Genomic DNA, 15,828 nt, shown 5'->3' on the forward strand with positions numbered 1-15,828 from the left:
ACTAGAACTGAACTAGAACTGAACTAGAACTGAACTAGAACTGAACTAGAACTGAACTAGAACTGAACTAGAACTGAACTGAACTAGAACTGAACTAGAACCGAACTACAACTGAACTAAAACTGCACTGTAACTGAACTATAGTTGAACTAAAACTGCACTGTAACGGAACTTAAATTGACCAAACTTAATAAATTATCTACCGTGAGATAATTTGTAGACCTTCCTTATATTTTTGCCTTTACTGTTTACAAAAAACATATACTAGTTTGGTATTTTAGTCAAAACTAAACTAAGAAAAAAAAACACTTACCTAAAAATATGTTAAAAGTATTATTTACATAAAAATTTATTAGAAGTAAGCTTTTATTACAAAAGCTTTTTTATAAAAACAAAACAATATTTTTTTAGTTTTTTTTTCACTTTAATAAGTTTTTGCAGAGATTCAGTTAAATAGTTTTAATATATCAAATATTGACTTTTAACTTACTGTTAACAACGAAAAAATAATAAATTTTTTTATACACAAAATGACTAGAGATTATTTTTATTTTTTTTAGAAGAAAATTATTTAAAAAAGATTAAGTGGCGTTAGGTTTTTTTAGAGTTAAGGGGCATTTGTTTTATTAAATGTTTAGTTATTTATAGAAATAGTTGTGTAGAAATTATTACTGGAAAGATATGTTGCATTATTATTATTGAATATTAAGGGTATGCACTGAAATTAATAAAAAAGAAAAATATGGATTAAAGTAAGAAGTTTCCCGTTAGGACGTTTGAATGATGACTAAAGGAAAATTTAATTTTTACTAAAAATTTGATAATTTATTTAGTTATTTTTTTACTGAAATTTTTCACATACAAAGTATATTTTTCACTAAAAATACTATTCTCAACTAAAACTCGATTTATCCGCATTAAGTGCACACCGTTATTGGTAACGCCTCTAACTCTACAACAATTAGTTATTGTCGAAAGAAGAATTAATTCGCTTGTAAATACCTTCGTTTACTACTCTATTAAATTTAAATTAATAAACCTGAACTTGACTCAAATTTTCTTAAACTCAAAGCAAAAATGATTTTTTGATAAATGATGAAACTTTAATTGAATTTAAAACCACAACCACAAATTTGTTGAGGTATTTAAAATGACAAAGCATTTTAAGCAAAAACCAAAATACTACCAATAAAATCAAATCATTTTTCATTTAACAACAACCCAAATACATTTTTAAAATAAATTACAAAAATACCTACAAAAAATATTAAATAATATTCATATTGATTGATTTATTTCACGATGTCTGTGAAGTAACATAAAATAGATCTTAAAACTACTTGCAAAAACCTATAAATGTCGCTTATAGATTAAAATTATAAAATAAAAATCAAAACGAATTCATAACGTTAAGTTAGACCGACAGACTTATAGAAAATCGTACCCACCACCTACAATTTAATTTAAAATAAACTTTAAAACAACAACAAATTTATTATGAATCATAAAAATTTAACATTTATTACGATCATTATATGGGCAGCAGCACTTGATACATGTCGGAGTTTTGCTCTACAAAGCGACACCACAATCACCACCTATTGGCCGCCAAAGGTGCTTGAACCACAAATAAATTGGAAACAACAAGCACCTTCACCATTTCGTAAATTATCATCAGCGGACTCATTACAACAGCAAACCTTTAATGAAGCTGAGTCACCTTTAAGAATCGATCGCAAATTACTATTTGATCATTCAACTGTAAGATCAGCTGGAGCAGCAACAGTAATGGACTTGCACAATATTGACATTAATCCATATGCACAAAGTTTAAATGCGGAATTGGAAATTGCATTTGCAACAGTTGCATCATATAACAACAACAATAGTAATAACAACCAAGACTTTAGTAGAAAAACATTACCTGTGGCTGCAGCAAATAATTTAAATGTAGATCAATCACCTACAGGTGCTGTTGCCTCCACTGATGTTGATGCTGTTTCATTAGAGTGGTATCGTTATTTTACCAAGGAGGAGGTTAGTTCAATGCAGCAGCCAACAAAACAGCTACAGCAATCGGATTTAAAGGCTGCAGAGGTTTATCAAGCCAAACGTTTGAGAGAAATGATTTTTAATAAATCTTTATAAATTAAGCAGTTAGCTTTTGTTATTTTAAGCTTTTGTTTAATTTGCCATACATTTTTAATTAATTTTTTCTTCTAACAATTTTGTAGATTAAGTTTAGATTTATAGTATCTAGTTAAAATTTGTTATTTTTTAATCTGTGGGCGTTGAAGATTTTTTACGATATTTTTAATGTCGTGAGGAGATATTGTAAATAAAGAAATTACTGCCAATCACTCTCGAACTAGAACTGAACTAGAACTGAACTAGATCTGAACTAGAACTGAACTAGAACTGAACTAGAACTGAACTAGAACTGAACTAGAACTGAACTAGAACTGAACTAGAACTGAACTAGAACTGAACTAGAACTGAATTAGAACTGAACTAGAACTGAACTAGAACTGAACTAGAACTAAACTAGAACTGAACTAGAACTGAACTAAAACTGAACTAGAACTGAACTAGAACTGAACTAGAACTGAACTCGATCTGAACTAGAAGGTGATCAAGAAATAATTTGGAAATAAAGTGTGGAATATGAAACCAATTATATTATAACATAAAGATTGATAGTTTTGTAGATGAAATCTCAACTAAATAAAAATTTTCTATAAAATTTGTCATAAAAAATAGAATGTAAAATTTTCAACACCAAATCATTTGTCACCGTAGACATCGTTTTTATTAATTGCCCCCCAAAAATGCCATAAATTGGTAAATTAATATTACAAATTAATGAATACAACTTCAACTAGTTTCAGAATTAATTGCGGCACTTTATATTCTTAACATAAATTTAGCTTGGCATTATTTCAGTTAATTTAGCTAAATAATATACTACAAAGCTGTCAATCTTAAAAGTTTCTTAAAAAGCAAAAAACATTTAAAAAAAATGGAAAACCTAACACAATACACTATTATTTGTAAATTTCAAAAAATAAAAAAAATAATTGCAGATTTAGCAAAAATAACAATTGCACAAAAGCTTAGTTACTGCATAAGCTTAGCACAAATTTGAAGCAATTTTATGCAAAATACAAAAAAGATAATTATTTACACATTTGCATATTCTGCTCGAATTACTTACTCTACTTAAACGCCTACAAAATTTAAAATACAAAAAAAATATTGCTAAAGAAAACTTAACAAAATAGAAAAAAATAAAGCAAATACTGTAGTTAGAGCCAAAAAAAGTTCAAAGGTTAATTACTTGGAAATTTGCTTGAAATTACAGAAAACAAAAAAAAAACTTTTATGGTTTACAATACATGCTGCTGGCTTGTATGAAACTATTTGTTATTACATCTTAAGAAAATCCTTGAAACGCATGAAAATTTTACACAATCCGAAATAATAGACAGTAAAACTTAAACAAATGTACTTAAAAACTGAAATAAAAAATAAATATTCATTTTTTGTGTTAAAATATTCATTACAAATTAAATTTTTGCTTAACAAAAAGCCTCAAAATACTTGCATGTAAATGTGTATTTATTAACATTTGAAATTTTAATTTGCTTCTTTTTAGCAATTTTTGTTGCATTTATGTTCTTTTTTTTTTTTTTTTTTTTTTTGATTTTGATTTAAAAATTATTTTTGGCAAGTTTTAACAAAATTGCCAAGTTTTTTTTTATTGTGGCATGTGTTGGATTTTTTTTCTTCAAAATTTTATGCTACCAAATATTGTATTTTATCGCTTAGCCTTAAAATTAAGTTTTTTTTTGGCTGTAAAATTTTTATTGAATATTTGTTTGTTCTATGAATTAGAATTATATTTTATCAAAATGAAATCATCTTTGTATTTGAAATATGTTTTCGCAATTTATTTAATTTTTTGTCTAAATAAAAAAGATTAATTGTACCAGCTGTCATAATAATTGCATATGTCATTGCCATGTTTATTTGCTGTGAAATATTGAAAATCATTCAAAATGGTTTTTAATTAAATCTTAAGTAATGTAGTTTTTTTGTTGCAAAATTATTAAAATAAGAAAAATATTTTAAAATGATTATTTTGTAATGTAAGCTCGAACTAAACTGGAATTTTCAAAAATTTCATTTGCAAAAAACCTATCACGCCCTCCGTTGTATGCCATTTTTAACGCCCACTTTTTGCAATTATAGCAAATTTGCATTTAGCATAAATAAACTAAACATTTATAAAAGAACGAAGTCTAATAATGATTGGATATCAGTCCTACCAAATTTCTATTCAGGTAAGAAATCCTTAAGAACTGTCTTTTTTTCTTTATATAGAATTTAATCGTATTATATGTAATTGTAAGAGAATTTTGACCTTCAAGACTTTTTTTGAAGGGGAGTTTGTATAGGGGTTAGGATCAAACGTGGACCGATTATTAATACACCAGCAGTATCATTTAAACTTCTATCATACTAAGTTTTTCCGATTTCTGTTGCCATAATAGAATATTTAACATAATTATGATTTCAAAAGCCCTATTTGGAGGGTACAGTTGTATGGAGGATAGGCAAAATAATGGACCGATTTCAACCCTTTTTAATAGAGTTCGTCCTTTATCTTGAAAATTTCGACCGGACTTAGCTAAATCGACTGAGAAAGTGATTTTGGTGTGGTGGGTGTAGGAACAATATTTTTGGGTGTTAAAACATCAACACAACTACAAAATAGCCTCCCTACTATAGTGTCCCTATGGAACTGATGCAAGAAGCTCAAAAACCCAATTCGAGGTGTTCGATTGTATGAAGTATATACAAAATCATGGACCGATTTTAATAATATAGGCTTGGCTGAAAACTGCGACTTTTAAAGTGCGCCCAAGGCATAATAAATGAACTGTCTGGCAAAAAGACAGACAGACAGACGGACGGTCAGACAGAAAGACGCACATCGTCTACAATGATTCTGAATATTGGTCCCACATATTTATGGTTATCAGCACTGATTTTGAAAGGAAAATTTTGGAAAGCATTTCTAATGGATTTTAAGCTACAATTTTGGTTGGTGATCATGGTCCAATATATCGTATTAGATCTAAGCTGTACCGATAGATATTAGTGCAGTGTCCTGGAAATCTACTTTTGACATTGGAAGATTTGCAGAACAATGGAAAGTTTTTTACTGTAACTTTGATTGCATTTAATGAACAAGAGCCGTCATTATTTCCAATATTTCAGCGTCATTTTGTAGAGGAAATTCGTTGCAAAAAAAATCTCACTTAAATTTTCAACAATTTTTTTTAAATCCTAATATTAAATGTAAACACTAAACCATTTCCTTCTGGAAGGTATTCCAATGAAAACAGAATGTTTGAAATCCTCGAATAAACTTGTCTTAATCTCAATGTACTGCAAAACTAACTAAAATCGTTTCAATTAAGGATCCTAACAACCACTTACTATAGCTTTGAAATTAAACTAAAGCTTGGTGTTTTATATACGTTAAAGAGATTAAAAACTCTTTTAGGAGTCCCTGACAAATAATTTCAATTGTAAACAAATACCACAACATGTCATGATAACTAGACATTTTCATTAATTATAACCGGAACTTTGATATGAAGAACAACACTTGAAAAACAAATGAAGGCAAAATTATACAGACTATATTTTGTGTTCAACAAATAAAGAAAAAAATATTTAATCATATACCACAAACTAATTACTGATTTTTAACAAAACTCATTATTGTTTAGTTTGCAATATTAAAGAAATAAAAGCAAATTTCTGCATCATGATTATGAATGTTAAATACGAATGTTAATATAAACAAAAATGTTTTTAAAACTATAATTTTCTCACATCTGCTAACGATAAATGAAACAACAATAAAAAAATTAAAATTAATAATTAGGCAAAACATACAAACATACATATGTACATACATACGAGTATAAGTAGTTAAACTAAGATTCATGTCTACACATCCCCTTGTCATTACAATGGAATACATTGCCATACTATGCCAAGACATTTCATAAGCACATTTACACAAACATTAAAAGCTCTTAAGAATAATTTAACCATAAATTGCGATTTAAACACCGACACTTAGTTTAACAAACATTCATACACACACATACATACTAACAAGCAAACATACAGTCTGACATAATCATGGTCTAAAACAAAACACTTTAACTAGTTGGATTATTGTTGCACTGTTAGACCTAGGCAGGCCTTTACTAAAGACCATCCAACTAACTACTCACAAATAATAGAAATAAGTGGCGCTATAATTCAAACTGAAGACGAGACCTCGCAAATAAATTGTCTTCACTCGTACTCGTATCATGATAATGATGATGATCATCGTTGCTGGCAATCATGATGGGCTTAAAATTCAAAAATGCAAGTTACGAATTATAAATTTTGAATTGTTTTTTTAGCAATGTTCGTACAATGAATAGTCGTACAAGTTCTATGGCATAGTTGATGGTCAATTGTACATTAGTAGTTTTTCGTTTACTGTATTAGTAGTGATAGTAAGTCGGTTGTATCTTCCAAAAGCAGAGGTGCAATAATAAATTTAATTGAATGAATCTTGGTCCGAAGCGTTCACACTGCTCAGTGATTTAAAATTTTCAGAAATTGATTGAAGGTAGAAGTTTGGGATCATGTTCCCTTGAAATTTTACTTTCCAACTTGGAAGTTTTTGGATCATTGAAAAAGAACTAAACCAGAAGTGAACTAAAACTGAAGTAGAACTGAACTAGAACTAAAATAGAACTGAACTTTAACTGAACTAGAACTGAACTAGAACTGAACTAGAACTGAACTAGAACTGAACTAGAACTGAACTAGAACTGAACTAGAACTGAACTAGAACTGAACTAGAACTGAACTAGAACTAGAACTGAACTAGAACTGAACTAGAACTAGAACTGAACTAGAACTGAACTAGAACTGAACTAGAACTGAACTAGAACTGAACTAGAACTAAACTAGAACTGAACTAGAACTGAACTAAAGTTGAACTAGAACTGAACTGTGGCTGTTAACAGTCAAGTAGAACAATGCCAGTGTAAACCGCTTACATACCCGATCATCTGTTGTTTGGCTCGATGATAGTGAACGCATTTCGATTTTTTTTAAGGTTTTTCAACATAGACTTACACACAACACGAGTGAATTGAAACATACTGAGAGTAAAGAAACGTCATGCGAAGGCGTTGTTTTGTAAAGATTTTTAAGCTGAGATTGTAAACACTGGTAGTTGATATTCGCTGTTATTATTAAAGCTGTTGTAACAATTGTGTGTTTGTGAGTAGTGAGACGAGCAATAAAATTGGCAACAAACTACACAAATACATACATGTAACTACTTACTAAATACTTTGTAACTATGGCTAACAAGAAGACGGACGGACAAGGTTTTACATTTTGCTGCGCTGACGATGAGGCAGCATGATATTCGCACAACTAAAGACGACGATGACGAGTACGGTTTTTGTTGAACACAAACAAAAATATGGCACAAGCTGAGAGGAAAATTTTTTTTATTGTAAGTCAGCATTAAGTTTGTTCATAAGTCTGCTACTTGCTAGCAGCAGTCTTTGTAAACTGATGTTTGTTTAATGTATTGTATTGTATTTTATTGCAAACGTAGCATAAGAATAGTTAGAATTTATAAGCTGTAACTGTGAGCAGATATCAGTTAATGGATGGGGGAGAGGTGACCAAAGGGAGTAAATAGCACCAACACTATGGTTGGTGCTAGTGATGTTTTGTGTTGGGTGGTTGCGGTGTTGGATGGCGATTTTGCTTTTGTTGGGAAAATTGCAAAAAAAAAATTGAAATAGAAATAACATTGTCAAATTTAATTTAACTGAAGTCTTTTAGAGTTGGATAGTTGTTGGTATAAATACTTGTTGTTAATCTCTAACTGTTATTAGTTGCGGCATTTCAATCTTACGGATAGGAAGTGCTCCTTGCGATACGGTTTAAAATGAAACGTTCTATTATCTTTCTCTTGGTGGGCTTAACCGCTCAAGCTTTTGCTGGTTATTTGGGAGGCGGTGGTGGTGGCTGGTCTGGTGGTGGTGGCGGTTCCAGTGGTTGGTCTAAATCAGGTGGCGGTGGAGGCTGGTCGGGATTAGGATCAAGTGGTGGCTGGTCTGGTGGCGGTAGTGGAGGCCATGGCGGTGGCTGGTCCAGTGGTGGCAGCAGTGGTGGCGGCACCAAAATTATCAAAATCATAAGTTTAGGCGGAGGAGGAGGTGGTGGTGGCGGTTGGCCTTCTGGTGGCAGCAGTGGCTGGTCTTCTGGAGGCAGTGGTGGAGGCTGGAAATCTGGCGGCGGTGGAGGTGGTGGTTGGTCTCTTGGTGGAGGCGGTGGTGGATGGCCTTCGGGTGGCAGCAGCGGCTGGTCTTCTGGAGGTAGTGGTGGTGGCTGGAAATCTGGCGGCGGAGGTGGCTGGTCCGGTGGCAATAGAGGCTGGTCTTCTGGCGGCAGTGGTGGTGGCTGGAAATCTGGCGGCGGTGGTGGTGGTTGGTCTTCAGGTGGCGGTGGTGGCGGCTGGAAATGGTAGACATGTATTTCATGTCTTTACAAACTTTCATGCAGTGATATCATCTCAAATAACAAAATATAAATATGTAAATAATTTGTGTTCTTATGTGTTTACAACAAACAAACAGAAAAAAATATTTTATAAAAAAATCTTGTTAATAATTAAAATGGTGCTAAATCTAATGTGTATGTATGTGTAAATAAACAAATAAATATATAGAAATAAACATTTTTAAAAAAACAGTATAAATAAATTTTTACTACAAATAATATATTTTTGAGTTGATATTTGAAGAAAAAAAGAGACTTTTTGTTAAGGAAATAACTAACTACCTCTTCTGAAAAAATTTCCTATAAAGTTTAGTTATTGAAGGATTCTTACAATTAAAACCTTATATGTGATTCATTTGATTTTGAAGTGTTGTGCAGTAATTAATTGTAAAGTAATTAATGCCATCAAACTTACAAAGGTTTAATTTTTAATAAAAAATTTTCTATGTCCCTCTTCGTACGGATTGTTGCAGTAGATACAGATGAAGAAGATGTTCGCGTTATGTTTCTTATTGTTGGACCAAGTTGGGTTAGTTATATTGAAATGGTAGATCAATATTTGAAATGTTCAAAATCGGTTTATATAGACTACCCCTGATTAACAAGATAATCTGCGTTTTACAATTCAAGTGAATGCTAATAACTAGTTATGTTTTATATTTAGAAAATCTTTCTGTCAATTCAGTATTTTATTGCTCATTTAACGCTTTTTAAGCTTATCCTTGTAAGATCCTGTAGGAATCTATTAAGTTTAAAATTACCTTATTATGAAAGGTGTCTACTGCCTTTAGATGTCTTAATCTTTGATTATCTAATGCAATAGTTTATCTATTTTATAATTTCAATGATCCCATAATGTAAGTAATCGAGGTAGAAAGTTTTAGAAAATGTTGGAAACTACATGGAACTAGCACGACCCAAGCGATCTTTATAGAGTTTCGAACTTATACTCCATTTTCACTACTTTTATATATTCTCCATATGGAAAGAAATGACGGAAAAAATCAGCACCGACTGACTGACTGACTAATTGTCTGTTAATATAATATTTATTCCCTTTTGCGGGCTCTGTTCAATGGAATCAGCAAACCAGAGACATTTTATTGGGAATTAAGACCCAAGCGATCTGCTAATTATCCTTATATTTTAAAGGATTCTGATCAATTAAATCCGCAAACCAGATTGAAAGAAACGACCGAAAAAATCAGCACCGACTGACTGACTGTCTGAAGTGATATACTAAAACTGTCATACACTTTTCAGAAACATTATTTTCTGGACGTATTTTCAAAGAATTTTCAAATCAGTAAGAGATGTAATTTGTAGAAGATCTTGACTTCAAAGATATTTGAATACATTTTCTATGAAAGTATCCTCTATAACTGCCAGTCTCTACAATCGAGTGTTAGTCCATTTAATATTCCCAAAATCATGATAATGCAATATGAAACAATTTTGAGGTTTGCTATTGAACTAAAAAAACTGAATGGCTAAACATTCCTTTTTGAGTCCATATTGATCTTCCTGATTTGGATTAAGATTAATAAAATCTTAAAACGCCTTAACCAACATCATTACATCTCAATGGAAAGTTGTTAATTAGCAAAACTGCAAGTGACCTTCAATTTCAATATTAATAATGATCATTTTGTCTGCTTTACATAAATTAAAAAATTTATGAGTTTTAACTACAAACAAATCCGTTCATCTTCAATTTAATTGTGTTTGTACATTTTAATCTATTCTAATAAAGTTGAACTATAAAAAATTATAATTCATATTTAATTAAAAATTGGCATTAAAAATTTCTAAAGTTATTAAAAAAAACAAAGCATATATATTTTACATAAAAAACACATGATTTAGAAAAGAAAAACTATTCATAGTAAAACAGATGCAATATTTTGTTTTTAAAAAGACACTTGTGCTATATTCAAAAGAAAAAAATAATAATTTAAATTGTTAATGGTTTTAGAAATAAAAATATATATATTATTATTTTTATAAAAATTTTAATATTGAATGTGGGAATAAGAATTGTTTGTTTTTTTTATTTTTATAATTTGTATTGAATAATAATTTAAAAAAGTAATGAAAAAAACTACCATGTGAAAATATTTTGTTAATAATGCAATAATTTCGGCTAAACAAGTTTTAAGACCTTTTGAAGGTGACTCAGGGAAAACGAAATTAAGAATTATTTTTTTTTTCATAAGACTAAGTATAAAGATTCAAGGGTTTCTAATTAAGATTTGAACACAATAAATTGATTTAAAACATTTTACGAAAAAATATTATAAAAATTTATTTATTAGAAGTTTTAAAATGAACACATTTTATTAGATTAATACAAAAAATCTACTATATATAAATTGTTCAATCAACATTGTCAAGAGTATGAATATTTGAGGTCTTTAATATTTTTGGAACCGGTATTGGTAATTACCAACCGCCTCCACCACGTTTACCACCATAACCGCCGCCGCCACCACCGCCTCCTTTACTAGACCAGCCACCGCCGCCACCACCTCCATAGCCTCCCTTGGATCCACCACCTCCATAACCTCCCTTGGAGCCACCACCACCACCGCCTCCTTTGCTAGACCAGCCACCACCGCCATGACCTCCACCAAAACCACCACCGCCTCCATAACCACCACCACCGCCTCCTTTCTTACCGCCGCCACCGCTGGAGACTATAATGTAACCGCCACCTCCCTTGCCACCTCCACCACCACCGCCTTTTCCGCCACCATAACCTCCACCACCACCGCCTTTTCCTCCTCCATAACCTCCACCGCCACCACCATGGCCACCGCCACCACCATAACCTCCACCACCACCATGACCTCCGCCACCTCCTCCCCCTCCTCCTAGATAACCTCCAGAAACAGCTACCGCTGTCAAACACATGACAAACAACACGACAAATACACGCATTTTAACAAATTCAAATCTAATGATTTAAATTTTCTTCAGTATCAGTTAAATTAACTCGATTTCTTGCCAACACTACAAATTTTCAAATCCAACTGACTATGAAAATCATAATCCATGCAGGCTTTATATACATTTTTTCAAAGTATTCTTCTCTGATGTGACGCAATTTAGAATTCTGAATGTTTGTATGCATGTTGGTGTTCTCTAACTTTTCCCTTTTACAGCAATTAGTCAAGTGTGTTTGAAGTATATTTAATAAAATTTATTATTAATTTTTATATATTTTTTTTCCTTTTGTTTAATAGAATTAAACCATGAACATCATTTAATTTGTTTGTTTTTTTTTTCTGTAATTACAAATTTAAAACTAGCAACAAAACTGCACTTCACTACATATATAGACACTTAATCTTTATTGCTGTAATAGATTACAAAACGATTTCACATTCACTTGGAAACAAACCGATTTGATTGAATAAAATTTACTGAAGAATGAAGTCGTACAATGTTGCAAATTCATGCGAATTTTGTGAAAACTTAATGAGCATAACAATAAAAGACCAAAAAGTGTTATATGGATTACTAACTCCTCACTGAAGGGAGAGCAACTTATACCTTCTGGTATTGAGTCTCTATAGTCCACGCACTGCCCACCCTTATATGATCTCATGAGAATTTCCACTGCCAATAGATACAAATATAGTCACGAGTGTAGACTCAAATATAGTCTCGAATATTGTCTAGTCCATAAACACCACTATATTCTCGACTATAGCCTATACTATAGTTTTGACTATAGAGTCAACTTTAGACTTGAATAGTATATAGACTCAACTACAGTCTAGACTAAGCTCGACTTTGAATATTTATTTATCCGTATACATCACAATATAGATTAGAATATAGTCTGGAATATGTTCTCCTCCATAAACACAACTCGTCGATAAATACTATAATCAAGTCTATATAGTCAATTATAGTCTCTCCTATAGACTAGACTATAGTTTCGATTATAATCTATTCTATGAACTATAGACTAGGCTATAGTCTCGACTAAAGTATGTACTAGTCTATAGAGTAGATTTTTTTTCTTTTCTATTTTCTCCATATGAACACGGTACGACCGAAAAGATCTACACCGACTGACTGTTTGTGAATATAATATTAGTTTTCTTTTAAAGGATTCTATTCAAATGGACTCAGAAAACCACAGACAATTTATTAAAAAAAGAGAGTTTCCAATTATTTTCGAATGGACAACTCACTAAGTTCTATTAAACTAAAAACAGACTGAAATAGTATAGTCCATAGACTTGACTACAGATTTGATTTGACTATAAATTTGACTATAGACATGACTATAGATTTGAATAAAGCCTTAACAATAGACAATAGACTTGACTATAGACCTGACTATAGACTTGACTATATACTTGACTACAGACATGACCATCGACTTGGCTATAGACTTGACTATAGACTTGGCTATAGACTTGACTATAGATTTAACTATTGACTTGACTGTAGTCTTGACAATAGACTTGACTGTAGTCTTAACAACAGACTTGACTATAGACTAGACTATAGACTTCACTAAAGACTTGACTAAAGAATTGACTATAGACTTGGCTATGGACTTGCCTGTAGTCTTGGCTATAGACTTGTCCGTAGTCTTGTCTATAGACTTGTCTGTAGTCTTGGCTATAGACTTGTCTGTAGTCTTGGCTATAGACTTGTCTGTAGTCTTGGCTATAGACTTGTCTGTAGTCTTGGCTATAGACTTGTCTGTAGTATTGACAATAGGCTATAAAGTTGACTATAGACTTGGCTACAATGTTGACTATAAACTTAACTATAGACTTGGCAATATATTGGACAGAAGTGTTAACTATATACATCATTGTAGCTCTGACTTTAGACTCGTATATAGTACTCCATAGATTGAACAAGATCATAGACAATATACTCAACATGACCAGAGAATCGATTATGTAGTCCAGGCTAAAGACTCGACTATAAACTCGATAATAGACTAAACTAAATTCTCGAATATAGACTCGATTATAAACTTGATTATATACTGGACTATAGCCTCAGTTATAGACTTAATTATAGGCGGGACTACAGTCTCAATTATTGACTTAGACTTTCGATTAAAGACTAGACTATACTCTCGAATACTATTCTAGAATAAACTCGACTATAGGCTTAACTCTTGTTTCGACTATATACAATGTTGTGTATTGTAGAAGCTATTCTCAAATATACCCTAATATTTCATTTCAACCCTAATTTACTTAAAAAATGTTTTAAAACAATTCATGATTTTCATCTATGATGATGGCTAAATCATGATTTAACAATTATATTATTTTATGATATGTTTATATGGATTTATAATTAATTACTATTAATATTTTTTTTTGCACAATATTAAAAGCACATAAATGTTTTTCATGCATATGTGAAAGTGAAATAAAATTTATGAATTCTATAAAATTAAAAAAAAATTAATTGTAGTTTTGTTAAAGTAGTAATTAACAAGTGTCATTAAACATACATATGCACAAATGTATGAAAATGAAACAACTGCATTAGGAAATGGTTTACAAAATTTTCATATAGTCATAATGTATGAAAAGTTTTAAAATCAAATTGAATATTAATTTTATTTTTATTAAAGGTTTATAAAACAAAATTTGTTTTAGAAACCTCTAATAAGATTTAAAAAAAGAATTATGAATAATGCCATTTTTATCTCCCTCACAAATTTGTGCATAAGTACATACTCAAATGAAGTATATTTATAAATGATTATAATTTATTAATGAAAGTTTAAAAAATATATATAATAAATTATTTTAAATGTTTAAAAATCATCTATATTTGCAGTAGTAGGTACACAGTAGTTGTAATATTTTATTACAAAATTATCTAATTATTTTGTTGTTTATAAAGTTAACACTTGAAGTTTTTTATATGTTTAATCCTACAGCTGTAGTACTTAAGTTACCCACACTAAACATCATCATGATCATCATCAACATTGGGTTCCATGAATAAACGAACCACTTATTTCAAGGTTATGAAATAATTGCACATAAATAAATGCAGGAACTAAAACGTGTAATTTAATTTACAATACTTGATTATAAAATTACCCAGTTGGTAATTTTATAATCCTGCTGACTTTTTATTAATAGAGAACCTATAAAAATTTTTTTTGCTAACTGTGATTTTTGTCCTACTGCCATACAGTGGGATTGATTGTTGATCGAATAGAAAAATATTTTTTATAAGAAATTTTTAGATGAGAATTTTAACATTATTTTCTAAAGTGTGGACTATAGGTCATATAGTGTGGACAAACCCCTTGAATAAAGGGAATACTATAGACTTAACAGGAAGAATCATGGGCGCATTTGTGGAGTCTATTAGATTCTAAGACGATTTATGTACTGTAATACCACTTCAACGTAACCACGACCTCGATAATGAAAAATATAAAAACACGGTTATCAGATCTTACAACGTTGTCAGTAAAAAGTTCAGAAAATGTCTAATAATCGTCTGAACTTAAATTTTTTCTTTTGCAACGTTGTAAGAAAAAGCATTACCGAAAATATTGCAAGACAATTTTTTGTAAGTTGACAGTATTATTAGACCTTTTTACTGCCAACGTTGTAAGATCTAACAACCGTGTTTACATGAAAGTGGTGAATTAATATATTTTTGTATAAATTATATTTCTTTTGAATTTTATCGTTTTGTAATGTTTTCTAGGTGAATGATGGACGTAGAGAACAAAATTTCATCAAGTTATCTTTTTATATGGAGACACAGATGGACAGACTCAGAAATTGACACTGAATAGATACTTTAAGGACCAATATTTTGGACGTTACAATTAACAGCACAAACCTAAAATACCTTCCGCACTATTGTGGTTTTAAAAATTAATTATTTTTTTGTAAAATTGTATTTCATAGAACCTAGTATTTTGTTGTTAAATCGAAATTTTTTGATATTTATTTTAAAAATTCTAAATATGTAAATACCAAAGTTGTTGTAAAAATATGGAATACAGAGAAAACATAACAATTTGTTTTAGAAAAAAAATATGCAAAATTTGCTATAAAAATGTTAGAAATATGAAAATTATATGCAATTTAAAGCAGAGTATGCAATTTATGCATTTTTAGCAAAATATGCAAAAATATG

At 30.5% G+C, this 15,828-nt stretch overlaps 3 protein-coding genes across 3 annotated transcripts in view; 1 reads left to right on the top strand and 2 right to left on the bottom strand.

The window, feature by feature from the left end:
- The window catches only part of LOC111680119 (loricrin), a 10,641-nt gene extending 1,902 nt beyond the window's left edge, over positions 1-8,739 (top strand). Inside the window, exon 2 of the mRNA XM_023441741.2 lies at positions 8,121-8,739. Within this exon, the coding sequence (XP_023297509.2) occupies positions 8,121-8,635 (515 nt within the window). The 3' untranslated portion in view covers positions 8,636-8,739. The remainder of the gene's footprint in view (positions 1-8,120) is intronic.
- Positions 1-15,828, bottom strand: part of LOC111680147 (anoctamin-2) — a 181,412-nt gene that overhangs the window by 88,280 nt on the left and 77,304 nt on the right. The gene's annotated exons all lie outside the window — the stretch shown is intronic.
- Positions 10,934-11,715, bottom strand: LOC124418785 (glycine-rich protein DOT1-like). The gene has a single exon (XM_046946202.1). It carries the CDS (start codon positions 11,605-11,607, stop codon positions 11,110-11,112), a length of 498 nt encoding a protein of 165 aa, XP_046802158.1. The 5' UTR covers positions 11,608-11,715; the 3' UTR covers positions 10,934-11,109.

The sequence above is a fragment of the Lucilia cuprina genome, chromosome 3 (assembly GCF_022045245.1).
Source record: "Lucilia cuprina isolate Lc7/37 chromosome 3, ASM2204524v1, whole genome shotgun sequence".
Lineage (NCBI taxonomy): Eukaryota > Metazoa > Arthropoda > Insecta > Diptera > Calliphoridae > Lucilia > Lucilia cuprina.